This window comes from Ornithodoros turicata, unplaced genomic scaffold (genome assembly GCF_037126465.1).
Source record: "Ornithodoros turicata isolate Travis unplaced genomic scaffold, ASM3712646v1 Chromosome104, whole genome shotgun sequence".
In the NCBI taxonomy this organism is placed as follows: domain Eukaryota; kingdom Metazoa; phylum Arthropoda; class Arachnida; order Ixodida; family Argasidae; genus Ornithodoros; species Ornithodoros turicata.
The window spans coordinates 91,314-118,995 of NW_026999293.1; the positions used below are offsets into that span (position 1 = coordinate 91,314).

General features: G+C 43.6%; 1 protein-coding gene and 1 pseudogene across 7 annotated transcripts; both read right to left on the minus strand.

Moving 5' to 3' along the window:
• Positions 1-760: 760 nt before the first annotated feature.
• LOC135371361 (zinc finger protein 287-like) lies at positions 761-27,676 on the minus strand (annotated as a pseudogene).
• Positions 6,165-17,206, minus strand: LOC135371359 (uncharacterized). Of its 7 annotated transcripts, XM_064605429.1 has the most exons (5): positions 16,637-17,206; positions 16,040-16,070; positions 15,643-15,842; positions 14,269-14,476; positions 6,165-10,866 (listed from the first exon to the last, which is right to left on the minus strand). In XM_064605429.1, exon 5 carries the CDS (start codon positions 10,447-10,449, stop codon positions 8,218-8,220), a length of 2,232 nt encoding a protein of 743 aa, XP_064461499.1. In that variant the 5' UTR covers positions 10,450-10,866; positions 14,269-14,476; positions 15,643-15,842; positions 16,040-16,070; positions 16,637-17,206; the 3' UTR covers positions 6,165-8,217. The 7 variants fall into 7 exon arrangements, with proteins under 7 accessions (XP_064461499.1, XP_064461498.1, XP_064461497.1 ...); XM_064605428.1 differs by lacking the exon at positions 16,040-16,070; XM_064605427.1 differs by having other exon boundaries at positions 15,643-16,070.
• Positions 27,677-27,682: the final 6 nt, after the last annotated feature.

Here is a 27,682-nt window from a genome sequence, read left to right on the forward strand (position 1 = left end):
GTAACACATATGCTTCACAAAGGAATTAATCTTACAAGTCGTGACGTCTTGTAGAAATATTCTTTTATTTCTTTGGGTTGACTTATTCGTTTATGTCATCAGGTGAGGAGATGCAGGGCGTAAACGAAGCATTCATCATAAACAGAGGAAAGGAATAAAGAAAGGAACACAGAGGCAAAACGGAAGCAATGCAATGCATGTTTTTCATGGAAGTAAACACTGGTTAGCAGTTCAGAGCCATTGTATGGCTGTCACTTTGTTGTTTGTTTGTTTGTTTGTTTGTTTGTTTGTTTACGTTTCACATGTGTCACCACCTCTTTTTACCCTCTGCCTGTTCGTGAGTGAGAGTTTCATAAATGTGAAACACAAGTAAACTACGGCGGAATACAGATCGCATCGGAATAGCGTTCGCCTATCTGTGCATTAGCATGTGCTCCTTCAGATGTCTGCATCAAGGACATGCGACAGCCCAGGACTGGTGCACTTTAAAGTATACGCGGCCTCTAAGCACTTGTATGGTCACCATCCCAAGTGTGTCGTGGCTGCATGTTAGGTCACAGGTTCATGCTCTGGCTGAACTAGCTCTAGCAGCGGCTTCTCTAACTTTGTGCGTTCGTGCTCTACAGCACAGAGGTTGCACGTGTATGGCTTCACATCCATGTCGGTCTTCTTGTTTCACTGCAGGTTTGTGCTGTGCCTCAGCTTTGCAGAACAGAGAACGCTCCTTTGTGGTTTCTCACTGCAGGCTGTCTGCTTGTGATATTCTACACGACAGGGACTGCACATGTTTCACACCGCAAGTTTGGGTTGTGGATGAACACTGCAGGACAGAGGTTGCAATTTTATGGCTGCTCAGCCGTGTGTGTCCGCTTGTGCTGCTGTAGATTCCCGTTGTAACTAAACTTTGCGTGGCAAACGTCACACTTGTATGGCTTCTCCCCCGTGTGTGCCCGCTTGTGCTGCTGTAGGGGCCCGCTGCGGCTGAACTCTGCGTGGCAGAGGTGGCACTTGTATGGCTTCTCGCCCGTGTGTGCTCTCTTATGCCGCCGTAGGTTTCCGCCCCAACTGAACTCCGCAGGGCAGACATCACACTTGTATGGCTTCTCTTCAGTGTGTGCTCGCTTGTGCTGCCGTAGGTGCCCGCCCTGACTGAACTCCGCAGGGCAGACATCGCACTTGTATGGCTTCTCTCCCGTGTGTGCTCGCTTGTGCCGCCGTAGGTTCCCGCTATGACTGAACTCCGCAGGGCAGACATCGCACTTGTATGGCTTCTCTCCCGTGTGTGCTCGCTTGTGCTGCCGTAGGTTTCGCCCCAACTGAACTCCGCAGAGCAGACATCGCACTTGTATGGCTTCTCTCCCGTGTGTGCTCGCTTGTGCTGCCGTAGGTTCGCGCCCTGACTGAATTCCGCAGGGCAGACATCGCACTTGTGTGGCTTTTCTCCCGTGTGTGCTCGCTTGTGCTGCCGTAGGTGCCCGCCCTGACTGAACTCTGCAGGGCAGACATCGCACTTGTATGGCTTCTCTCCCGTGTGTGCTCGCTTGTGCCGCCGTAGGTGCCCGCCCTGACTGAACTCCGCAGGGCAGATATCGCACTTGTATGGCTTCTCTCCCGTGTGTGCTCGCTTGTGCCGCCGTAGGTGCCCGCCCTGACTGAACTCCGCAGGGCAGACATCGCACTTGTATGGCTTCTCGCCCGTGTGGGCTCGCTTGTGCTGCCGTTGGTGCCCGCCCTGACTGAACTCCGCAGGGCAGACATCGCACTTGTATGGCCTCTTCTCAGTATGCTTCGCCACATGGTTGTCGTCACTTCGTGACCACGAGAATGCAGAGGGATAGATGTTGCACCCAGAACCCTTCTCTCCCATCTGTATATCCGTCGGAGGAGGAGTGGAACACTTTTCAGACTCATTGTGACACTCTGCAAACATGTGGCATTCGAGGCTGGCATTCGACATGCATGCGAGTGCACGTGGCTTGCTCTGGTCTCGATGTCGCTCAGCGGGTTGGTCATTCATAGTGAATAGTGCAGTGCCGTCGGGCTGCAGTTCAACTGCTGTTGTGTTGAACTGTGCACCTGAAGAAGCGCAACTAGAGTATTCAGTAGTCTAGAAATGTAGCCCACCTAGCAGTGCCTATCTAGCAAAACAATTGCTAGATACGCTAGCTAGCGTATTTAGCATCAACAAACAAGACCGCCCCCCGTCCCCGCCCCATCCCGCTCTTGCGAATGTTAATTAGGGCTAAACCACGTGAGCGCCAGCCCACAGATACCGACCTCACTGTATCATCTGAGGAATTAACCACGTGGGCACCAGCCCACTTTCACGACTCTATCTGGTAAGCCATCCCTGCAACATGCCTTTCTTAATATTATAATTAGGTGCACGCCCTACTGTGTTGGAGTAAACCACGTCAGAGTGATACCGACCTCACTGTGTCATCTGAGGAATTAACCACGTGGGCACCAGCCCCCATATCGTAAGCCAGCCTCCAGCAAGTCCCTCGCACGCGCAACACGCGCTTCTTATTAGTTGCATGCACACCTACTATGTAAATAACTAAGACTGGGCACACGCCTCAGTCTTATAAAAACGGTGCATGCAAACGGAGATTAGTCAGAACAATAAAAATGGCAGACCAGTTCTACATCAATTTACTCTCAAACGCTTCCACCGATGTATTTCCTAATAACACGATGAGTAAGTTCAGAGTTAAACTTGCTCATCCCGTGCACTTAGATGGGAAGTGGGAAGTTGCCCTGACAGAGGTGAATGTCCCGTTTGCAATTAAGAACGTCACGGACACTGTTAACGCTATATCTGAAACTAGTCTCTTTGCTCCTACACTCACAACAGAGCAAATTAAGTTTCGCGCAGGAGAAAACATTATCTTACCAATTCGACAATTCCTAACGAAACATTTAAAAAGCCAAGCAAGGATTCTACGTGTCACTGGACATTATGAGCTACAACTGCCACTCAATACCGGACTTGAGTTGAGCCTAGCTCTCTCTGCCAAGCTTGGTTTTCCTGAAAAGATTATTGGATGTTCGGAAGTGGATGAAGGTCAACCAGTAAAAGTATTGAAGTATCAAGAGGATACAGAAGAAAAAATTACTTTAATCACGTACCGCTCACGTACAACAAAATATGAAATTCCAGAAGGGTATTACGAGTCGGGAAAGGACCTAGTTGATGCAATAAATCATGCATACCGAACAAAGCTAGGGCTACCAGAAAGTGCACGTGTTTTGTTTTATAATCCATACAATGGAGTTTGTCAGCTGGAAGGTCGTAGCGAGGGTTATGTCACATTTCATCCATATTTGGCTCTGATGCTTGGATTCGGAAAAAGGACAACCTTCTCAAGTTTTGCTGTAGCCCAGCGGGATGTCTGTCTTTTTCCAGCACAAAATTATATCTTTATTTACAGTGACATCATCGAGAATGAAGCTGTCGGTGATATCACGGCACCTCTTCTCCGTTTACTCCCTTTCAGAGTGCAGAGTCGGAATGAAGTGATTTCATATTCTTTCACTAATCTTTACTATAAATATGTGATAGCAAAAGAACTGACCACCATTCAAATCGAACTGGCAAACGAGATAGGTGATTTCATTCCATTCATTGCCGGCTCAGGACGTGTTGGAGTGACACTGCATTTTCGAAAATGTATATAACACAGGCACCCTGTTGCATAGCACATTTTGGTACGGGCAAACGTGATCAACCACTGCCACATTATTCAGCTCCTCTTTATCAAGTCGGATCTGGTTATTTCTCTGATTTAGTGCAGCAGTTTATACCTATACTAACGAAGAAGGTAGCTCCCTACGTGGGTCGAAAGCTCCTCGACACTGGACGACACATAGCAGAAGAAGTTAAGCAGGGATCAACGTTTAGAGAAGCTCTAAGGAAAGGAGTTGGTCGTACAATCCATTCAACACGTGACGAGTTGCTTCAGAGGCTCAGAGGAAAAGGAAGGAAAAGAAAACAATCTGTCAACAATAAAAGCAAACGTAAGAGGGTGGGTCGGTCAGTAAAATCCCTGAAGAAGCGAAGAAAGGTCGATTTTTTTACTACAGAAAATGTCTAGCATCGCAATAGTACATAAGAATTCCTGCCTCTGCACCACAAACCAATTGGAACTGTTTTCTCTTCCTCCAACAAACTTTTCCTTGGAGAAGTCAGAATATGTGGAGTTTTTTCCAGTTTCTGCCCCTACAGCAAGTGGTGTAATCGAATATAATGTTCCAGGTCTCGGGAGGTGGATTCTTTGACTTGCAGTCTAGTTTTCTACACATTCAATGCAAAATTGTACGAAAAAATGGAGATACAGCATCAAGTACAGTTGGCAGTACAGTGACACCAGATAGTGTGATACCTGTGCAAGCATTTGCATCCTCGCTCTTTCATCATGTCCACGTCTACCTTAATTCGACACTGGTTTCTAACTTCGAAAATTATGCATATCGTTCATACTTGGACATAATAACAAATGCTAATAATGTTACTCAAACTCACACCCTCTCTGCAATGCTCTACGAACCAGATCCAGTGGGAGAATCTGAAAATTTTGCCGCTCCTGTTGAGGCAAAAGGAATTTTTGCACCGCTACAAACGGACCAAAGGTTCGGCACTCTGCGATCTTTATTCCCCTATCTTCAGTGATATATGTCAACAGGAAAAGTTTCTTCTCAATGGAGTCGACATAAGAGTGTCCTTCGTCAGAACACAGATGATTTTCGACTTCTTGCACCTGCCAGCGAGACTGAAAAACACACTATAGAGTTTTCACGAATTGTGTTGTACCTGCGACGTGTGCAGGTTTCTCCAGTGTACTCGTCGGGCATCGAACGAAGACTTCAGACAACTCCAGCATCATACCTCCTTCGAGGATTAGAGATTAAGTACAGGACAATTGCTCCAAATCAATCTCAAGTGATTTTCGATGACCTTTACAGTGAACGAGTTCCCTCAAAGCTGACAGTATTGATGGTTTAGAAGTGAAGCCTACCAGGGTAACAGACAAAGGAATCCATTTAAACTTGAAAATTTCAAGCTTAAGAGAGCTGTGCTTGATGTTGGTGGACAACAGTACACAGATGACTTTGACTTTCAACGATCGATCTACTCTAAAGGATATAGGAATTTGCTTCACAAGCTGAAGCGAAAGACATACCTCTAGCTCCGGCTGCATATGAGAAAGAAACGTTTATGCTCTACTACCATCTCACTCCAGATGTGGAAGTGCAGTCGCTGAGTCCAGTGGTACAAGCCAATGTTCGTCTCACCCTAACATTTGGTGGAAATCTTACAGAGGCTGTTACAGTTCTCTTTGTTTCAGAAACACCTCGTGTGCTAGAAATCAACAAAGACAGACGAGTCAAATTCGTATAGAAAAAAAAAATGGAGGAATGGGAATTTTATGCAGCCTTTGCTCGAAATCACTGCACAAGACCACTGTTTCGTGGAACATTTGCATGCAATGAAATTGCAAGTCAAAAAGCTGAACCAGGGCTGTATGTTGTAAACACAGCTCCTAGATCCTCTCCTGGAGAACACTGGACCTTATGTTACATCTCTAAGAACAACAGCATTTCTTATTTCGACAGCTACGGCATACGACCAGTTTGCAAAGAAATTTACCAGTTTATTCACCCAACATCTTCCTTTCACTACAATGCAAAACGACTTCAGGGATATGGATCTGCTACATGTGGACTGTACTGCTTGTATGTAGGTAGTCTTCTAGCCTGTGGTTTCTCTCTTCAAGAGTGCACTCAGAAGTTTTCACCAACCAACTTCAGACACAATGACAGATTGATAGAAACACTTGTTCGAAAAAATTTCCCAAGAAAAACAGAGGATATGTCATGCTGTAGTGTACTATGAGCATTCAATAAAATTTCAGTTTGCAGGAAAAGAGCTTTATTTGTCAACTTAATTTGCACACTATATAATGAATCATTGGTAATAAAAAAAAATCTCATCTGAGATAGGCTATTTACAAACAGTGACTTGCAAACAAAGACATTGTTGATGATTACATACATGCTATTAGAAACTGGTTATTCATACACATACAGTCAAACTCCTTTATAGCGAACACCTTTTTAATGAAAATACCACTACAGCAATTTTTTTCGGTCCTGCTGGAGCCCTATAGGTCCAATAATGGACATCCTTTTTAACGAAAATACCTTTACTGCGAATTTTTTTTGCTGTCCCCTGAGTTTCGTTGTAAAGAAGTTTGACTGTATAATCAAAAATTTTCTGACACGGATCATTTACAAACAGTGACTCTCATCTGAGACAGGCTATTTGCAAACACTGACTTGCAAACAAAGACGTTGTTATAGATTACATACATGCTATTAGAAACTGGTTATCACATACTCTTATAATCAAATTCTTAGAAAACAGGTTATTTCACGCACATATAATCAAATTCGTCTGAGATGGTCCATTTACAAACAGTGACTTGCAGACAAAGTCAGTTGTTATTTCCATCTCAAATGCATGCAGCAATATGGGAAAGCAAACTGTCTCTCTTTCACTCACATCAAGAGCTACACATTACTTCAGGAAGACATGAAATTCATCAAACCAGGTCTCAGCTTAGTCATCACTCGTGGCTAACAAATATCCTCTAGCTCCTAACTCACAGTTGTAAGTAATCCCACACTGACAACCATAGATGTGGAATAATGCAATAGCTTTAGTTCATGGTTCTAACATGACATTGTTCTAATATATGACAAACCATAGCTATATGGATGTAACATCTTTATTACAATTTTTTTCTGTGGGACCAGGAATAGAAGGGCAACATCTGTTGCGGGGGTGATAACAGATGAGTTCCCTCCTACTCCCGTATGCCAACTCTGTAATGAAACCTCGTGACGGTGCACACCCCAACACCATCGCTTCATTAGAGAGACCAATCCGTACACATTAAAAAAATTCAACCATAGCCAAAAGGTAGCGTGTCAATTCCATCATCACAAATGAAGCGTTTCGTATCCAGTGGATTGAGGGCTATTTTTGTCACTGACACACTTTTGTTGACATTGTCCTTGTGCACAATGAGGTTCTGTTTAACTTTATGCATTGTGCCCTGCTCGAGAGCATTCGTATACATAGAGAAGTGGAGTTTTTGTGCTTCACATTGTTTAACACCCTTAGCGCGATTGTACTGCTTTTTGCTGCACAGATCGAGGGCGTACAGCTTTGGCTTCAGACAACAGAAGCCAAGAATGTGATCACGAGGAAGCTCATTTTTAAACTTTCCTAGTACCATCCTGTTTTTTGTCGAATAGAGTGGGTGATCAGGGTCATATCCAGAGTTGTCTAGATGCTCGTCAGCTAGTTCGTGGAGTACTTTATCGTCACTCAGCATCACAATGTAAGAATCAGTGTCCATGTATAGCAGTCGTGTATCAGGGGCTACACGGAGAAGATGGTTATGATAAAAATCAAACATCTTCAGCTTAGACAATTCCAATATTGTGAAGCCCAGGTACAGCGGTTGCTTCATGCGAAGAACAGACTGACTAAATTGGAACAAGATGACGTGAGAGCTCAGAGGGCGGAACTGTTTCAAGTTTGGTTTACGTAGAAGCTTCAACACTTGCTCATCTGTTACTGTGAGGCGACAATTTACGAATTTCCTGACTTGCATACATGTCCTGCCATATACACTATTAATCATTAGCTTTGATTGCTGTTTCTCAAATGCGTTTGTAGCTCGCTTCCGAAGTTCGTGATTGAAGTCGACATAGGATCGCAGAAAGGGCTTTTGATTGAACTTGAGAACCCTGTGAACTTTAGTGAGACGCAACCCCAATTGCAGATACAGTTGCAAATTGCGATAGTGGAGAAAGTACCTCTCTTTATCAAATAATGTTAGCAACAGTTTTGCTTCGGTAGCTTTCTGTGGAAGATTGAACTTCTTCATGAGCGCCTTCTGATAGTCTGACAATAGCTCATAACGAACGGACATTTTTTCAGGGGCAACGGGAAGATCTCTGTGGCGTTCATGAGTTGCTCGGTCATACACTAGGTCTACCTCAAGAAAGTAACCCACAGGGCTATCATCTCGTATCTGAGCTATATCCAAGTTAACAATTTCCTCCTCAGTGAGCCACTCAAATCCTCCGTAAGGCAATGGTTCTCTCATGACTGCTCCATACAGGCCATTTACATCAATGTAGTTAAATTTTTTTTTCTTTTTCGGGATCAAACTGTTCTGTTCCTGGCACATTCGCAGTTGCTTTTCTCAGGGAGCACTGTGTGACACCTCCTCGTAAGCCATTCTCGATGAGCAGGTACGCGTTGGGGTCGTTAATTAGTTCTAGTTCTACCTGACTCATTTTTAGTGCACAAGACATGCTTAATCCTGGAAGGGATACAAAATGAAACGGTTCAATCTTGTGCACATCGAGTGTCCACTTTCGAAAGTTCTGAAACACATCTGCTAAAAGCAGTGTGTCTGTCAGAAGGTATAAGTCCGAATACTCTCCAAGACTCTTGAGCCGAAATTTTTCATACACATTCTGCGCGTGGTTGTAGTCTTGTTCACTTACTTCGGTTCCATTCAAAATGTTAAAGAACTTATCTCGAGGTGGTAGCGAAGGCTCATCATAGGCTTCAAAACTGGTGACAAAGTTATAACAGAAGACCCCCTTACGAACAACCAGCTGAAAGTGTTCCTCATTTGGAAAAAACTGGCGAAGGCATTGAAAGTTGGATTCACCTTTATCACGTAGATTTTTCACCAGTGTTTCAAGGCTTGCGTTCAGAAAACTCAAACTGTCCAAGAATCGATAAGAGCCGATGTCAATTGCTTTAAATTTTTGACAGCTGGTGGCAATCACGTTGATGTCTGACTTCTTAAGCAGATGTAAATGAGACAGGAGAAAACTCATGTCATAGTTAGCATTATGTGCAATGATTGGAATCTTGGGTGGCACTCTCAGTTTCAGGTTACACGTCTGACATAGTGTTTGTCGAAATTCTCCGCTTACATGGTCATGGTCTCGAACTTTTTGTCTTTTAGCAAAGGATTCTTTGCAGATATTACAATGAGTGGCTGCTGTATGTTGACGCTCATTCTCTTCAGTCATTTCTAGAGGTGCAAAAGCATGTATCCATCCTAAAATTTCGTCATGCAATTTCCGCAGCAGCTCCATAAATACTGTGACACAATTAGGACCACGGAAAAGATGCTTTTGCAACACGTGTGAGTCGGATGCACGTATAACCAAAAGGCAAAATGAGGAAGGACAGTGATCCTCATACACGTTTGTTTCCTCCAAACAAGGTGACAAAACACTTTCAAAATCATATACACAGTAGAAAGGGACTTCCGACATGAGATGTTCCCCGGCAAATGCTACCGTCTCTCCCTTCTTAGGGTAAATTGTCTTAGCAACCTTCTGATGCAAACACATCTTTAAATGATCACTGAGGATTCTGTCTGATGAGAAGCCCATCATACACCTCTTGCAATGAAACCGTCCGCTAGGTTGAAATAATCCATTAAAATTTGTGATAAGCAGAAAATGAGAGTCGATTAGCAACAGATCCACATGTTTCTCACGCTCGTCATCGACAACCTTGATGGGGTACAGAGATTTGTCTTCCCTTTCGTAGGCGTACACATTGATACTGATACCATTATTTTTTTCGAATGCTTCAACCTCTTTTGGGAAAGCTACCGGGAATGTTTTCGGAAAAACATACTCAGAAATATATGGTCTGTACGAAGATGCCCTACGCCTGCGATAACCAGTAGCAGGATGCAGTGCAGCTATTACAGAGAAGGCAAAACACATGTTCTGCTCATCTTCATGCAAACCAAAGTCCACACACAACAGAGAACGAAACTTATGCTTCAATTCTTGCGGTAACTCAAACTGGGCACATCCAATCAGTTGAGGCATCAAACGTCCAATGTTCATGATACAGGCATGAATGCGAAAGAGAAAAAAACCTGAACCTTCTACTTCGAGGTTTTCCAAATTTTGTGCTATTTCAGCAGTCACTTGAGTGATAGAAGGTTCTACATCTGCCTCTGACCATACTGTCACTACTTTGGAAGGCACGAAACTAATTTCGAGCTGTAACTCATCGTCTGGCGTGTGACGACCAAGTTCCACTTTAAGCAATACAAAATAGCGCAGTGGGAAACCAAAGTGTCGTAAGACATCAGCAATGTACTGTCTGTACTCGTGAAAAAAGGTTGTAACATCATGTCCGCTAACGTCCCTGTCGTGTAAATGTAGCTCGAACCGATTAGTATAGTTTCGCAGTGTGCACAAAGTCTCACAAAAAGGAATGCAGGGGGCTTGAAGATTGTGAACATTTGCCAAGTGAATCTGAAGACCTAATGCTGTTGCATAATACTGCCGTTCGTGCTGGGAGCATAAGTGACACGTCACCATATCTCATCACTTTCTCTTCGAATTGGTGAAGATAATATCTGGCGAAATGACTTTTTTACCATCTTTGGTAAACCGTTCTTTCTTCTCCATTTTGAGATTTGGAAGCAGTCGCATTTCCTCTAGCTCTTCCTCCGACAATTTTTTGAAGCGTCCAGGTAGATACACTTTCACTGGCTTGTCGTTTTCCATGCGGAGCTCCACGTATACGGCCTCGCCATACATAGTGTCAATTTTCTGAATGTCCAGCACTTCGAACTTTTCGTTTTTGGGTATGTTGCTCATTTTCTGAATTTCACCGTCACCACATTTTTTCAGTTTATCCAACTTTTCCATGACGGATGACATAGCTTACTTGTGTTATGGAGGCTTCGCTGTTATGATGACAATTTGCTTTCTCCTCTTGCTGTATAGAATGAACTGAAAGAGAAGAATAGATTTGTAAACTCTTACATCTTCCACAGGAATATGTAACACACCTCCTCAGTCTGACGTTCTGAATGAAGAACCACTCTCTATGTCCGCTCTTATATAGCGATTGCATGCAGCTCCCTAACATGTGTGCACAGCCTTGAACGTCTACATCCTTGCAACGTTATACGTGAAGACATGTTTCAGCGTGTCCTATCTAACTTCATTGGTCTGGTAACCAACATACCTACGTGCACAACCTTGAATGTCTACAACCTTGAACGTGTGTACTTCGACTTTGGGCAAGCTTAGAGCACAGACTTGTCTTTGCTTTTGTTGTAACCTTCCATTATGGAATGCTCCTGGTCTGATAACTAACACGGCTGTGCGCAACCTTGAATGTCTACAACCTTGAAGGTCTGTATTTCAGTTTAGCCATCTGAGAGTGATGTACAGGCTCGTCTTTGCTGTAACCTTCCTTTATGTAATGTTGTGATTTCATAGCATGCTTCATTCGTTTGCAAAAGATGGCTGAGGTTGGACCTTATAGGTTTACCACTCCGGTCTCAATGACCATATCAGGTCAAAGCCAGAGTGGAAAGACGACACTTGTTACACGTCTAATTAAACATAGAGCTGCTGTCTTCGACAAACCATTTGATCATATATTGTACATATACTTGTACAAACAACCAATCTTTGATAATTTTCCAGAGGTAACCTTCAGTCAGGATATTCCTACTAATCTTGATACTGTAAGAAATTCTTTAATTATATTTGATGATTGCTTAGCCGACAAACAAAGGCTCAAAGAAATCTGCAATTTTTATGTAGCTGGCTGTCACCACCTCAACTGTTCAGCTATTTTCATAACACAATATTTATTTATTAATGATCCTCTGTATAGATGCATTCAGTTTAACAGCAGTGCCTTAATTTTATGTCGTTCCGCCCGCACTGCGGACCAAATGCAAATACTTTCACGACAACTGTTTGGTCGAAAGAAAAGTGAACTACTGCCAAGTATATATAAAGATGCTTGCAAGAAACCATATTCATACCTTGTAATTGACCTATCCCAAAACTGTTCAGACCAATTTAGGGTGTGGACTAATATATTTCCAGACGACCAGCGACAAATAGTATATAAAACATGAAACGTGTCAAGAAGAATATTCATTTCCTTCAGTTGCTTGCTGATGCAAAGTTGCCGGAGCAACGTTATTTTCTCCTGGAACATGCTACGAGAGAGCAACTAACTGCTATTCGAGAGATTTGTATGAATCTTTGTAAAGGAAACATTAAGGTAGCTCCAAGAGTGAGAAATCAGTTGCAACCTTATGCAACACCTATCCGCTTTTTGGCAAAACGAGACACTACAGGAGTGAAGAAAGTTCGAAAGGTATTGCAACAATCTGGTGGTTTTCTACAGTTCCTTTTGCCACCTTTGCTGGGTCTCCTCTCGACTTTAGGTGGAAGGGCGATAGCAAAAGCAATCGGAGTGTAGTCGATGCAGAAATACGAGCTTGTGCCTTACCGGGAAACCCCCATCCCACAGATATTGAAGAAAGATGAACCAGACGATATCAAAGCAAAAGAGATAATCCAATATCTTCACTCCTTGCTACATCCCACTGTGAGTGAGAGCACACCTACACTGGGTTCAACAACAGCGAGAGAAGAGGAAACACAGACCGAGGAAAAAAGTAATACTGTCGTTGATTTCATGAGCAGTGGCTATAAAATCAGATCAGAAAACCTATTACGTCTTCTGGAACCAACGATCTCATGGGATAGGAAAACATTTCAGATAATTGTCGACGGTGAGCGAGTAGACAATACTAATATAATTGACCTCGTATACTATCTCGTGACGAAAGCAAGAAATGTTCAAAGACCACCCTATTTTGATCGGATTTTGCCGCTATTGGTCAAGCTAAACTTACCAGCACTTATTGTGCACCCATCTCGTCTTCAAAAACATACAGCAGAGAAAACTCTGGCCACTCCTTCACCTCATTCCGTAAGTGAAGCTTCCACACCTCGACGTGCGTCACCACCGCTCACACGAGCCGCGAAGCGCGCACGACAGCTCACATGGACACCGTACTGAAATCCGAGGAGAGAGGCTACTTCGAAGAAGAAAAAATACTGTCACACTTCCCTCCAAGACATCATAAAAAGGTATTAGCTATGCTTCAGCTGATGACAACGGTTCTGGCTTACGACGAGTACGGAAGAGTTATCTGTCACGGAAAGGTGGTGCCACACTCATCTATTGTTGAGCTTTTGAAGTACGAACTTCACAACAGGCAACCTCCCTGGATGAGAGGAGACGTTTCAGCTACAATCAACGCTTATCTATCACTCGATGCTCTTAGAGTTTGCAGTAGGAAGAAGTACTAATGGCAGCTTACTATGACCCGCAACATGTCGGCAGCTTTGGTGGAGTGCAGAGACTTGCTCGAGCCATAGGCGAAAAGAAGGACAAAGTCACTAAATTTCTGGAGACAAGTGATGTGTACAGTTTGCATAAGGAATACAAGCGACCCACGAAGTTTCGAAAAACCATTGCACTTGGACTTCGTGAACTATTCCAGGCTGACCTAAAGGATTTGCAAAGTCTAAAGAACCAGAACGATGGTTTTCGCTATTTGCTCTTTTGTATAGATGCTTTCTCTCGGCTTCTTGCCATTGTACCTATTCGTAATAAACGATCTCCCGAGGTTATTCGAGCTTTTAAACTTGCCTTTAAAAGAATTGGGACACCCAAGCTTTGCACACAGATCGTGGAACAGAATTTACAACAAGGTGGTACAACAGTTTCTGAAAGCAAGGGGGATCCGGCTCATCCATACAAATTCTCCTATGAAGGCCAGTATCGCCGAGCGATGTCAGCGAACAATTGTGACCACACTGTACCGTATCTTCACATTCCAGGGTCACAAGCGATATGTGAACATTTTACCTCAAGTAGTGAAAGCTTACAACAATCGCGTACACAGATCGCTTTCTGCCAGACCAGTGGACGTAAAGAAAGAAAACGAGCACATTTTCCGAGAGAGACTGTACCCCAGCCCGGTTGGACCACCAAAAAAGCCGCGCTACAGCGTTGGAGACGTAGTGCGAATAGCAAAATACAGACATCAGCTAATAAAACGTTATTTAGGGTCATTTACGTCAGAACTCTTCGTGGTGAGAGCGATCAAGTTAGGGTATCCTAACACGTACCTATTACGTGATCTTAAAAATGAAGACATCATTGGTGGGTTTTATGAGAGTGAAATTGTACGAGTGAGAGAGGTTCCAAAAGTAGAGAAGATCATAAAACGACGAGTTAGAAATGGGAAGCTTCAGTACTTGGTTCAGTTCACTGGCAGTCTGGACAAGAAGTGGATTGCAGAAAATTACCTTGGTTTGTAATGACCAGTCAAGACAAGTCAGCCGCCGATGACACAACATGGCCTGAGGTTGATCCTCGGCTTGATGGCGCATGGTTGTCATCATCAGACGCAGATGAAGAGCAGCCTGTGCTAGGTAGAGATGTGTGTGGCAGATGGAGAAGAGGTTACACACACGAATTTCGGATGCAGCCTGTGTGTCGTCTCAAACACGTCTCCTACAAAGAGATATTGGAATGTGGGTTAACACAAGTAGGCAAAACTTCGCTCGTGGAAGCTTTTAAAATTGTGACGGATATGGTGTTGTTTCAAGCGCTGCCAGATCAACCTCCTGACAGGGTTACTTGGAAAACTGCAAAAACAATGTATGCCAGAGTTCACACCGCCTGTACGTTTGCCTCGGAATCACCTTTTGCCTTACTTGCTGAATGGTCACGTCACGTGGACGAAATTTTGACATATGCTGACGAGGTTGACGCTATGCATCTTGCTGCCGAGAGTCTATGTTTCATGGAACAAGCCGAGTCTGAAGGTTGGCACTACTTAACAGGCTACATCAGCAAGCTAACACTTGACCTCTTCAAACATCGACTGGTGCACAATGGAGCATAAAAAAAAAATCACCGCTCATGTATCAGGGAAATAAAAATGTACATTTGTACTAAGCCCTCTCATTTCATTGTGAGTGAACAGACATGGATAGATGTTTGTGTGTTCTCTCTCCGTTGTGTGGCACACGTTTTTGCTTGTTGTGGTGATCATCGAGCTAACGAAGCTTCCATCCTCTTCCCTTCAGCTTCATCAGGGCAATTGCAGCAAAGAAGCTGAACTGGAAAAATATGTTTATGTACATTCGTGCCCTTCTGACTTGCTTGTGGTACGCAGTTGGAGTGAAAACGGTAAACCGAAGCGTTCTGGTGTTACCCCTAACACGAAACGAAACACGCCAGCTGCAAAAATGCTTAGAGACAGCCAATCTTACAAGGACCTATTACGATAACGAATGCTCAGATGTATGCTGTTTGTGCTTAGAACGTGAGTTAAAACTTCGCCGCTGCCCAGGCAACATTTACTCTCTTGGCAGAACAATTGGTCGACATCACTCTGGCTATGGAATCTCACTATCTAAAAGGGCTGTGATCTCACTGTCCTTGTATCTAAATAAAAAAAAAATGTAACTGTTTGCAAACGTTTTCACTTCCTGTGATGGGCTAGGAAAGCATTCCTTAAATCACGAAGACCTGCATGTCGCCACTGAAAGCGAGAGGCATGAAACCTTGTCGTTCCTCATATTTGCATTTCCATAAATGACTTGCATGTTCATAGAAAAGCATTATATATAGTATATGTATTGCAAAAGAGGAGGGCAAATCCATGTACTTACCACAGTCTGTCTTTCCAGTCAAACACTCTCACGGAGAAAAAAAATCTTCATCTGGAATCCCGAGTGGATTAACTTGAAAAAAAAATTTTTCCACCTCTTCTCCATTGTATAGCACACATTTTTGCCTTGTTGTCAAGGAAGATGTCAAACTCTTCCCTTCAACCTCTTCGGAGTAGTTACAGCAAAAGAAGGAAGATGAACTGGAAAATATGTTTTATGTCAAAGCAAAATCAAACAATAAAAAAAAACACCGTTTCGCTAAGTTTAAATGCAAAGAAACATGCAGTAACAAGACTGAACATTTCCTAAAGTAGGCTTTCCCCCAATGCACGTAGGAGTTGGGTGAAGACTAGCTACATCTCACAAATGAAGGTAGACACATTCCTTTCTTTCTGACCTGTTTGCCATTGACGTGCAGGTGAAGTGTTCTGTTGTTACCCGAACATGAAATGAAAAAGAGAAGCTAAAAAAAAATGCTTAGAAGAAGTCGATCTTACAAGCCCAAAATGTGAGATGACCCTTCAACCTCGTCGGAGTAGTTACAACAAAGACGATGAACTGGAAAATATGTTTTATGAAGAACCAAAGTCAAACAATTTAAAAAAACACCGTTCCGCTGAATTGAAATGCAAAGAAACAAGCAATCCAGCAAGACTGAGCATTTCCTAACGTTGACTTCCCGCAACGCACGTAGAAGTTAGGTGAAGCCGACTTGTAAATTAGCAATGTCCTCCAAAACATACAACGCAATGCAATGTCCTAAATAAAAAAATAATGTTGTACTGTTTGCAATCGTTTATTTTTTCATTTCATCTACTGCGATGATCTAAGAAGGTGCACTTTAAAATCACAAAGATTGCATGTCGGCAGCGGGAAGGAATGAACCTCTTTTCTTTTTTTCTTTCACCTACATGCATTCCATAAATGGCTGTGACCTTGCACGCTCACAGGGGAAGAACTTATAACAAGAGAAGATAAAAAAGCATGTACTCACCTTAGTCTGCTTTTCCAGTCAAACACCCGCACGGAAAAACCTGAGCTGGAATGTCAAGTGAATCCACCTGAAAACAATCAAGTGGCATTCACTTGACATTCCAGCTCAGTCCGGAAAGCGTTGCGGACGAACCGTCTTATATAGAAGTCGCTTCGTTTGCCTATGAGAGTGCAGCGTCGACCGTCTCGCCCCAAAGACGTGATGAGGAAAGTGATATTATCGTTTATCCTTGAGAGGTAATTACGGCTTTACCCGGGCTGGCTCGCTCTGTTCAGAAGTCAAAGCAGTCAGCATGGAGGTGGCTGTCATTAGTATACTGCGTCTTTTTTTCTTCTTCTTTTTCCTGCGGCGCAACATGTATCGCATAGTAATTATTTTTCCTGTTTTCGAGTTGCAAAGGCGACACCGGCTAGAGTAAAAAGGTACGACCTTTATCCAACGAGTTGTCTTATATGCAAATGCTTGCTATTGCAATAACATCGTGTATCTTCGAGCGTTTATTCGACTTGCTCGTGTACTCATGCAAATCAGCAGAAGAGATATCACAGTCTGAGTGGAAACAGCGTGACCTTCAGCCATCCGTCGTCTAATATGCAAAGCGTCGCTAACACAACAACATCTTAATGGAATACGGAAAAGTGATCTTATCATTTCTCGAGAGTTAATCCGTGTCGTACACAAAAACGGATTAATGGGGAGAGGTAGCCTGGTCGACTGCAAGTCCAAGCATGTTTAATGAAATCTCTACAATGAATATCATGATGTTCCCCCATGATGCGTCGGATGTCGAATTTCGAAGCGGTAAGCCTTTTGTCGGTTACACACCCTTAGCACCCTGTCCATAATCACTTCTCAATACTAGCTATGCCATATCCTTGCAATTCGCAACGATGTTGTGGCGGGGGGGGGGGCCGGTGCATTTTTCTTTTTTCGATCGGTTGTCGAAGGTCAGAGCTGTAGGCTTTTTTTTTATTTCCGGTTACGCTCTTAGCGCTCTGAAGTTTAAGTATATACTGTCTCCTCGCACTTCGGAAGGAGTCGATTGGCTCATCAACCATTTCCATTAGGTAGACGATAGCGAGGTGTCCTACTTGTCGACTTTAAAACGTAATAAGAAAAAAAATATTTGAACAATGTTGTGCCATGTACGAATCGAGCTATCGTTTTATCCTTGCAGGGATCCAATAAACAAAATACAGAAGCCGACACTGAAGATTTTTGTTTAAGTTTAATTTGTACAAGCTTTCGCGTGGAGGTCCACGCTTCCTCTGTATTTGTTTATGGGACCTACAGGACTTGACTCCCCTCTTCGTATACGCTTTTGCAGGATCGAGTAAGAATTGTGCAACTATCCATAAAGAATTAATGTTCGTAATCTTATTATTATTTCATTTTACTAAGATCCTTAGATGGATGAACGGTTATGGCACATTTCTGATTTCATAACTAAGCTAATTATTCATTGTTAACGTAGTTTGTTTAAAACAAGAGGTATATCATTCTGATGGAACTACACAATTAAGATGACATTCAGTGAGTGCATCCTACAGGCAAGCAAAGGGGTTGGTGCCCCCACGTGGTCAGCCACAACTGGTCAGGTTTAAAATCTGCGAGAGGGTGGAGGTAAACTTATTAAGAAGTATAACGACAGCTTCGTGGGCTGGTTCAACCTTCGTGAGATGATGGGGTGCTGCTGTAGTGGGACTGGGGGGTAGTTCAGTCATAATTAAAATACGATCTTGCAACTGTGCTTTTTATGTAGTTCCTTCTAATCTACAGTAGGCATGCAACCTAATTATAATAAGAAGCGCGTGTTGCGCGTGCGAGGGACTTGCTGGAGGCTGGCTTACGATATGGGGGCTGGTGCCCACGTGGTTAATTCCTCAGATGACACAGTGAGGTCGGTATCACTCTGACGTGGTTTACTCCAACACAGTAGGGCGTGCACCTAATTATAATATTAAGAAAGGCATGTTGCAGGGATGGCTTACCAGATAGAGTCGTGAAAGTGGGCTGGTGCCCACGTGGTTAATTCCTCAGATGATACAGTGAGGTCGGTATCTGTGGGCTGGCGCTCACGTGGTTTAGCCCTAATTAACATTCGCAAGAGCGGGATGGGGCGGGGACGGGGGCGGTCTTGTTTGTTGATGCTAAATACGCTAGCTAGCGTATCTAGCAATTGTTTTGCTAGATAGGCACTGCTAGGTGGGCTACATTTCTAGACTACTGTATTCTTGATCACAAGTGCCTTTAGGCTTGTCCTTAATATGGAGCGTATCAGTGTTCCCTCTTGCGTCTGAAATTTCACAAATCGGACATTACGACGGCATACCAGACAAGGAGCATCTCTGATTCTCGGTCTATGAAAAACTAGATGGCACCACATTCACAAAGCTTTGTCAGGCCGTTCACGTTCCGACTCCACAAATAATCCCCATTGCGTATGACTGAGGCCACGAGCTCAAAGCAACTCACACCACTCCGGTATTTGCCAAGGAGTGAAGTGTAGGACTATCGCACCGAACAATCTAAGCTCAATTCGAAACAGTCACAGCATTTTGTTTCTTTTCCTGTATGAATATTTTTGTTAATTTTTGTTTCAGTGTCGTATAATTAGGTTATGCTTAAATATGCACAGTTATATCTCCGCCATCATGTGACCCCGAATGTGCAGGAAGGGCTTCCGGGCCATTATGCGCATTTGACACAGCTAAGCCATTCCAGTGAAAACTAGCCAACCATGTACTAGCTCAACCGTTTCGAGTAGACTGGAAAAAATCGTTCATATTTCGTTACTGGTGTGCACATAGAACATAAGTTCTCTTTTTCGCCACTCTCGCAGTAGTTTCGGCTGAATTGCATATTAAAATTAGAGGGTGGATATTTTCACCCACGTGGGTGTTTCAGAATCTGTTAGACGTTAAGTACGGCTTGCAACTAGGATGGTCCACTCAACCTGCCCTGTGCCCGCTTGTGCCCGAAATCACGATTTAAAAGTTAACCCCTTGAACGTTTTGAAAAATACCTAATTTTGTTCACTATATTTGTATTTTTTTTCCTTTGCAGTACGTGGCATTCCCTAGAAGCTGGCACAAAAATTTCTGCTCTATGTAAAGAGATGGCCGACGTGTTACATTCTGCAGAAAGGTGACAGAGAGAATACACAAATGTAGGAAGCCCGAAGTATTCGGTAAATTCATCAACACTCGAAATATAGAAATGCTTCGCGAATGCCCCTGAGAATGAATGGGGACCAACGAAGAGCAGACGGCGGGACATTCTTTGTTGACAGAACACCAGTGATGGCTGCTTGCTAAACCAGCCACACAGACATCGTCCTCTTTGCCCGAAGAACTCAGACGCGTAGAACTCAGACTCATTTCGTTCTTCGACAGTTCGAGGAAAGAACGAGTGTTGAAAGCAGTTAGTCCTGCACCGGAATGCTTTGAGTGTGCTCTGATGGCTTAGCCGCATTGATCTGGGTACATGCAGAGTGATGTAGTACTTATGATGAATTTGAAATTGACCACTGAGTAATTGAAAAAAAAAAAGGAACTGCAGCCGATGGGTCTTTCTAGCTCTCCCAGCGGCATTAAGTCACACCCTGCGGAAAGAGGGGTAACTGAGGTGTGAGTAACAGTACGACTTGAAAATAAAACGTAACGCTCTCCTTTGAACGGATTCAAGAAGTCGGATATATTCGCATTGGTGTAAGGGTCCCAGAAATTATCACTATATTCCAAAATAAGACGGACTAATGTTCTGATAGCTGTTAACTCGCTATGAGCTGCGCATGCACGAAAATGACGTTTTAGAAACCATAATTTCTTGTCAGCCTTCTTCGTTATGTATTGGATGTGCATATTCCAGAGCAAGTCTGATGTTAGAGAAACGCCCAGGTATTTGTATTCGGAGACCCTCGAGAGATTCATTGAGTTAATACAAAACTCGAAGGTGAGCGGTCTCCTTTTGCGAGTGGCACTCATGACCACACACTTCATTATGTTAAGAGGTAACTGCTAAGTCTCACAACAGTCTGCTATTTTCTGCAAACAATTATTTAAACCTGCATAGTCATCACCGCCACTGATCCCTTTATAAAATACACAGTCATCTGCAAAAAAGTTCACTTTAATATCGATACCCACGCTAACATCATTTATGAAAATTAAAAACAACAAAGGACCCAGGACCGAGCCCTGGGGGAACACCGGGTGTAACTGTTACGAAGGACGAGTGGGCGTTATTCGTGTGGGAAAATTGTTTTCTACTGTAAAGGTAATTGGAAAACCAAGTATAAAGTAGTTCATCTCTTATAATTTCCTTCAACTTTAATAAAAGTCCTGTGAGAGACTATCAAATAAAAGTAACGCCAACTTGTCAACGAGCGTCTACAACTTTAGCAAGATCATGGGTTGTGTTCACAAGCTGTGTCACTGCGCTTAGGCAGTGGTGAAAGCCATGTTGACAGGTAGAGAAGAAATTTTTACCTTACAGATATTTGGAAATATGCTTATATACGACATGTTCTAATTCCTTACTACATGTGCTCAGAAGTGATGTCGGCCGGTAATTTGCAATGTTTAGTTTGCAACTGTTTTAGGAACTGGAACAACCTTGGCTATCTTCCAATCGTCCAGGAGCTCCCCACGTCTCAGAGATACGTTGAGAATAAGAAGGCACTTGGTGCCCCACTCGGCGTACCGAAATTAATGCGTACAATGCATTTTTTTAAATTGAAATTTATCTCTAATCTAATCTGTCTAATCTTATTACCGTGCCACACGGGCAGTCTCCACTGAGGCCAACGTCCATCGAAAATGCGTGTGGCGCCATCAAGCGGGTGATGCGTCAACTTCTCAATGAGTGTTGGATTCAATGTTTTCTGTTAGGTTGACACATTACGTGCTAGGGGGGCCTACCTGCATCTTCAATGGTCATCAATCTCGATGGTCGTTGAAGACGGCCCTTGTGACAGCGGTATTGGTATTAGTGCGTTCAGCCACAGCATTAAGAGTTTAAGCTGATCTTCAGAATTACAAGGTGTCCTAGCAATTGTTTGCGCTCGTATCATTTTATACCCAGAACGCACTGTCACACTCAATCTGGATCGGTGCATCGGTGCATTGAAGACTGCCCATGTGTCACGGTCTGGGTTTATAAATGCCCTTGAGCACTTTGTATTTACCTTCAGGTATTGAATCACAGTTGCGTGTCATCTGGTCCAGCTCTGTTATGATTGCAACATTGTAAGGCTCTGTCTTCACTTCTATGATTGGATGTTCATTGGAAGATTCCTCTCGACGTTCTTCTTTAATGTGACACGTACCAGATGTCACTCCTGCAGTAAAACAAAAAAACGGAATAAGTAAGTCATATTGCAAATCTCATGCGACGGTTTATCTCCATAATGAAGCTAATCACACTCCGTTGTAACCTGTCCGTGCATATTGCATTCAAAAACGTCGGTCGACAAAACCAGAAATACTCTGACTATATGGGGTGAGATAACCAGATGTATGACATCTTCCTAAGCCACGCTCACATGTGCAAGCCTTCGCTCCTAGTCGTACTAGCCCCTGCATTTTAGTACCCCTTTAAGGTAATGCATACAGATATGTTTCTTTGCCTTTAGCAGAAAAAAAAAAAAAAGAAATGACCTCTCAGCTATATGTGCAGGAGTTGAACCCATGCCCGATAGTTTGGCACAAACGAAATCACATCACACCAATGGGAGTCACGTGGCAATGCTCCTCTTGCGGATTGGTCGATTGGCACAACCAACTTTTGAAGTTTTTGCTCACTGACCGATCTCCACTAACCCAAGTTGATGGTCCCCACTCACTGTCGCCAGCTCTGAGCTGGCCTGTGTGAGCGCTGCCTTACAAACATCTGTCATACTACTATTATAACAATAATAATAATAATAATAAAGTTGTACCTTTATATCGTAAGACAACTACGATAATGAGTAGAGCCCGGATTGTTAGAAAAAAAAATGTGTTAGGTTCAAAATCCTCATTTAGGCACGAAAAATGCCATTAGAGGCACAGCACTATAAATTGATTTTTTTCTCACCGTAGCACTGAAAGCTCAAAAGGAAGCGAATAAACCTGTTTTATCCGCAGGAACAATATCGTAAATGGTAGCTGTGACTGTTTTCCTTATTTTTTGCTGCACGCAATGCAAAACTTTTTGTTCCTACTATGGTCACAACACTTCTGTTCATTGGCACCTGTTCCACAACACTTCAGAGAAGGACTTGCAGAATGTACCGTAATCTCAGCGTATTAGCCACAGCTTACACACATTTTTTTTTTTTTGCTTGCAGGCGCTCTGCGGCTTATCCACTGGGACGACATCGAAATAGATCATGTAAGAATAAAACACTCAAAAATAACCCTACTTGCAAAATAAACTCTTCAATACAAACCATAAGAAAATCCACCCTGCTTAAATAAACTACGCCAACTTTGAAGAATAAACACCTTCGAAATAAACCTTTTAAAATCCACCGTCCCTGATTGGTGGACAGCTGACGGCTCTACATCCCCCGCGGAAGGTAGCGTGCTCATCGTGCTTGGGACTACCCCGGGTAAGAAGTGTGAACGAGGATCTCGCTCCACTGGAAGTAGGTTGTCTGTCTGTATGTGACCCGTGGCCAGTGTTGCCAACTTAGAGGGGCGATGCCGTCTACTTTGGCAGCTGGCAAATTTTTTGCGTCGTGCATCTTGGCCAGCTTTATCTCTCTCTGTCTATCCTTTTTTTTCTGTGTGTGTGCATGCTTTCTTAACATTTCTTTCCTTGATATGGTCCGCTAGATGGGGAAACGAGCATTTTGGAGCGATGTCCTGAGTGTGCTTCTCGGTGACAAATCGTCGCTCGTTACCGAGTAGGTGCTGGGGTTTTCGGATGAAATGATGTTTTTTTACTTTGCAGCTGAAATTCTCTATAAAGGCCCTGAATCCTACTTATGCCAACCGTATCAAACGAGCATGTGTGCTGCAATCCCTACAAAACTGCTGAGGCAGCCGTAGAGATTCCGATTCGAAGCGTTGTCTCCTGGCTTCAATTCACATTGCCACCATTTTAAATTCCGCTCCGTATAACAGATGATATAATAGCATCCAGTGTGGATGACCGTCGCCGCGCAATCTGTCCACAACACCGCCATGGCTATGCTCTTCCCGCCATCCTCCCGAAGCTCGTTAGCCTAGTCCACAGCTCGGCTTGCTCAAGGGTCAAGAGTGAGTGCCCGGTGTTCATACGCGCATCGCCATCATCACTTTAAGACTGGATATTTTGTGTAGCTCTTATGCAAAGAAATGTAATCGATAACAATACAAACACGAATAAGAAACATCACAATAGCAAGTTCTGGAAAAGGGAACATTGTATCGCCCGTAAACTATCATACGAAATATTACCTTCCTACACCTAACCATGATTTATTTTAACTGCCTTTATTTTTAGAGCGTGTATTTTTAAGCGGTTTATTCTAAAAAAAATATTCTAAAGGGTGAAGTTTTAAGCGTCGATTCTTTGGTATTTTATTTCGAAATATTTATTTCGGTGTACAGCCAACCAACGGTATAGCGTACCTTATCTCCATTTTTGCTCCGGAATGTTCCGCATAGAATGCCGGTTTTAACGAAAGGGCCGACACTGTCTCTGGAACAGCACCGCCCTGCCAATGCACGAACAACGCGTAACGGGGTCAAGACCACATTCGAGTAGACTGACCTTCCCCACGAGGCCACTGATCCCTCGATCCATGAGAAATCCCTTGCCCTTGTTACACGTTCCTCATGGATCGACGGGTGTATGCGTGTCTGAGCAACTTGTACTCCGCCATCAATTTGCTGGTGTCCTCACCCGGGTTTGAACCCGCAACCTTGGGACCAGTAAGTGAATTATGATACCAACTGAGCCATCGTGGCCAGTGGTCTGAGCGGCATGTCCACAGGATCTTACTATCTTCAACGTATAGTTTGTACGAGGATTTTACCATCAGCATCACCTCCTGGTAAAGGCTCGTTGCACTGCTGTTGCTGTACCTGGCCCTCTTCTGGCAGGCAGGCAAAATCAGGTGGCTCCGATTTCACTTTCACGATCTGACCACTGAACTCTGGTGAGAGCTGCATCTCTTCAGGTTGTGAATCCGAGGGGCTGGAACATGATCACTCAAGGACACAAGGATCTCTCGCCTCTTCCTTCGTGGGGAGTAAACTGTTGGCTGTCATCGTCCCACGTAAATTATGAGTAAGAGAACATTGGCTCCGGAAGTGAACAGTTGCTGCAGGCTGAAACAAATGTGCGTATCAATTAAATGTAATCGACTCACTGTTTGTCCCCAGAGGGCATGTATTCAGGGGTCTTCAGAGAGGTCATCTTCGAGGGTTCCCAGTCAGGACAGACGACATACGAGAGAGGGGTACTCTGTAGAGATTGTTTCTTAAGAAAGAAGCATGTTGCTAGTCGAAGAGTAACCCCGAGACGGAGGGACCACCACAAATTCTTTCAGGTTACTCCCAGCATCAGCGGATCAAACTTTTTCTCTCGACTTTTTACTCCCCGCTCGGGTCAGGTTACTCCCAGGTCGCTGCGGTTTTGAATCGTTTGAATATCGAAACTCAGGGATGGATGTTGTAACGCGTGTTTCAGGATTCTTAATTTTAGCTAATTCAATAATAGTTGACTTTCAGGGAAAAAAATATATCGCATACTCATAAATAATAATACTAATAAATAAATCGCATATCGCATAAGTAAACCTGCGTAAATTTTGTACTTGTAACGCAGGAGTTCTTGCCTAAACTGTTTCAGTGTGAAGCAATATAAACAGACAAACAAGAAAACATCCACTGGCCAATCAGGATTTGCGGCACACTCCTGATGTGAAAAAAGAAAAGCAAACGCGGTTGGCGGATTCAAAAAATTCAATACTCTGTTTCTTGCCATTGGAATTCGGTTCCCCAAATCCCTGCCTAGGATTCGAGGATTCCGTTGGCCCATCCCTAGTTGTAAAGGAAACTGAAACGGAGGCAGTAAGGGAAACGAAAAACATTCCGTTACATTCCCCCGGATGCTATCCACCTCATCTGCTGGTTCCATAATCACATATCATGTCTGTTGTCTACTGTTTAGCTCGTAATGCGTGTTTAAATAAAAAAAAATATTTTCATGAGCTTGCGACCGTGTGTGCTTGGAGAGGTACTGTGGATTGTGTAGTACTAATTTAGGAATACAAGAACACTGAGACTGGTGGCTATTGGGGAAGACAGCTTGGCAAACATCTACACGAGAGCCGTCAAGGTCTTCCATGAAGGTGGTGTTGCCGAGACAATACCACCTGCCTTGCCCTATGTGGACAGTTCTTCAAATTCTTTTCAGAGAATTGAGGTTCTTTTCTGTCGGTTATGCGGACGTTTTTACGCAGAGTATAAAAACTAAAACACTTGAGAACACGTTAGCATGCACACCTTACTGTTGATGCAGATCTTTTCCCTTATACATTCACACAAAGAAACCCAATCCTGATAGCTTTCCTTTCAAGGGTACATGTAGTAAGGCTTCATTGGGGTTTTGAAAACTCGCTTTCAAAAATTAGAACGCATGTTGCAACATTTAATTATATCCGCAGGAGACGTCACACGGCTACATAGAACTCACTGTTTTTTGAAGATGAAGCCTCGTTTGTCACACTTGCTTGTGCATGGTGTCTGTGTCCTGTTCCTTGAGGTTGTTCTGTTCCGGGTGCTTATCCACGATTGTTGTTCGTCCCAGACGATCCTGGAGCAGTATGTTAGCACTGAACAAAATATTTCATCAATAATGACAACGAGGAGTATGTAGATTTATACGTTGAAAGCGATTAAAAAAAAACGTGCCGGGAAACAAACAAAGGACGACACAATACACAGCGCAGCACACATGTAGATTTAAGCGCGTCATGTCAGTCAGTGAACAGTGAAGATTCCCATGTCATTTCCATTGACAGAGCCCCACTTTGCTTTTGCCTCCAAGTGAACAGTAAAGGCTCCTTCTAAGTGACACTCGAAGCTACTTTGTCATTAATAGAAGCGTACTAGAAGCTATGGTGGGCTAGTACTCGTTCTCAACCTACAAGCTCGTGAGATATGGCCTTTCTTCTTACAATGGAAACAGACTGCCGATAAGAACGGGCACGCTTGCGATGCGTGTTTGGTGGATGCGCACCTTGAAGACCGTTAGATTAGATTCCTTCATCTGAAGCAGTCCTTCCGTACTATCTTCTTTGGCATGCGTAGCTGTGGCATTACGGGCCGCGCTTTCTAATGCTTGCGCCTTATCAATTGCCTTCTGAAATGTTAGGTTCTTGTCTTTCGTAAATAAGACCTTTTGAATTTCCACACGCTGTAGCCCAACAAACAAACCTGTCCCTCAGGGACTCGTCCAAAAATGCGCCGAAATTACAAGTTTCAGCAAGCTTCCGTAACGCTGCAGCAAAATCTTTAATGCTTTCGCCGTCTAGCTGAGTACGTCTGTGGAATTTCGCTCGTTCACCAATGACAGAAGGCTTCGGGGTGTAGTGCTCCCGCAGTAACTGCAGTATCTCTTTAAACTTCTTTTTACAAAGAGCGTCCGGGCTTGTGAGAGACTTCAAAAGTGCGTATGTTTTTGGACCGATAATACTAACGACGGCGTCGACCTTGTTGTCATCCTCAATGCGGTTGACATTCAAATAGGACTGAACTTTTTCTTCATACGCTGTCAGTCACTAGTAGACTCATCAAAAGACTACAGGGAACCTACTTGAGCAATGCGTGTTGCCATATCCCTCGAAATTGTTACTGTACTGCCGTGAGAATTCTTTCCGGAGATGGTGGATCGTACGTACAGCTCGTCGCCAATTGCTGTCTAAACCACGAGAGGGTGAGTAGCAGCATAGCATACTTTTATTCTGCTCATACCGAGCGCTCGACCCGGCAGCAGCATGAGTGAAGCACAGCCAACAAAAGACGCGCACACAGCAAAACAGGCAGCTTATCTACCTTCTGCGCACAT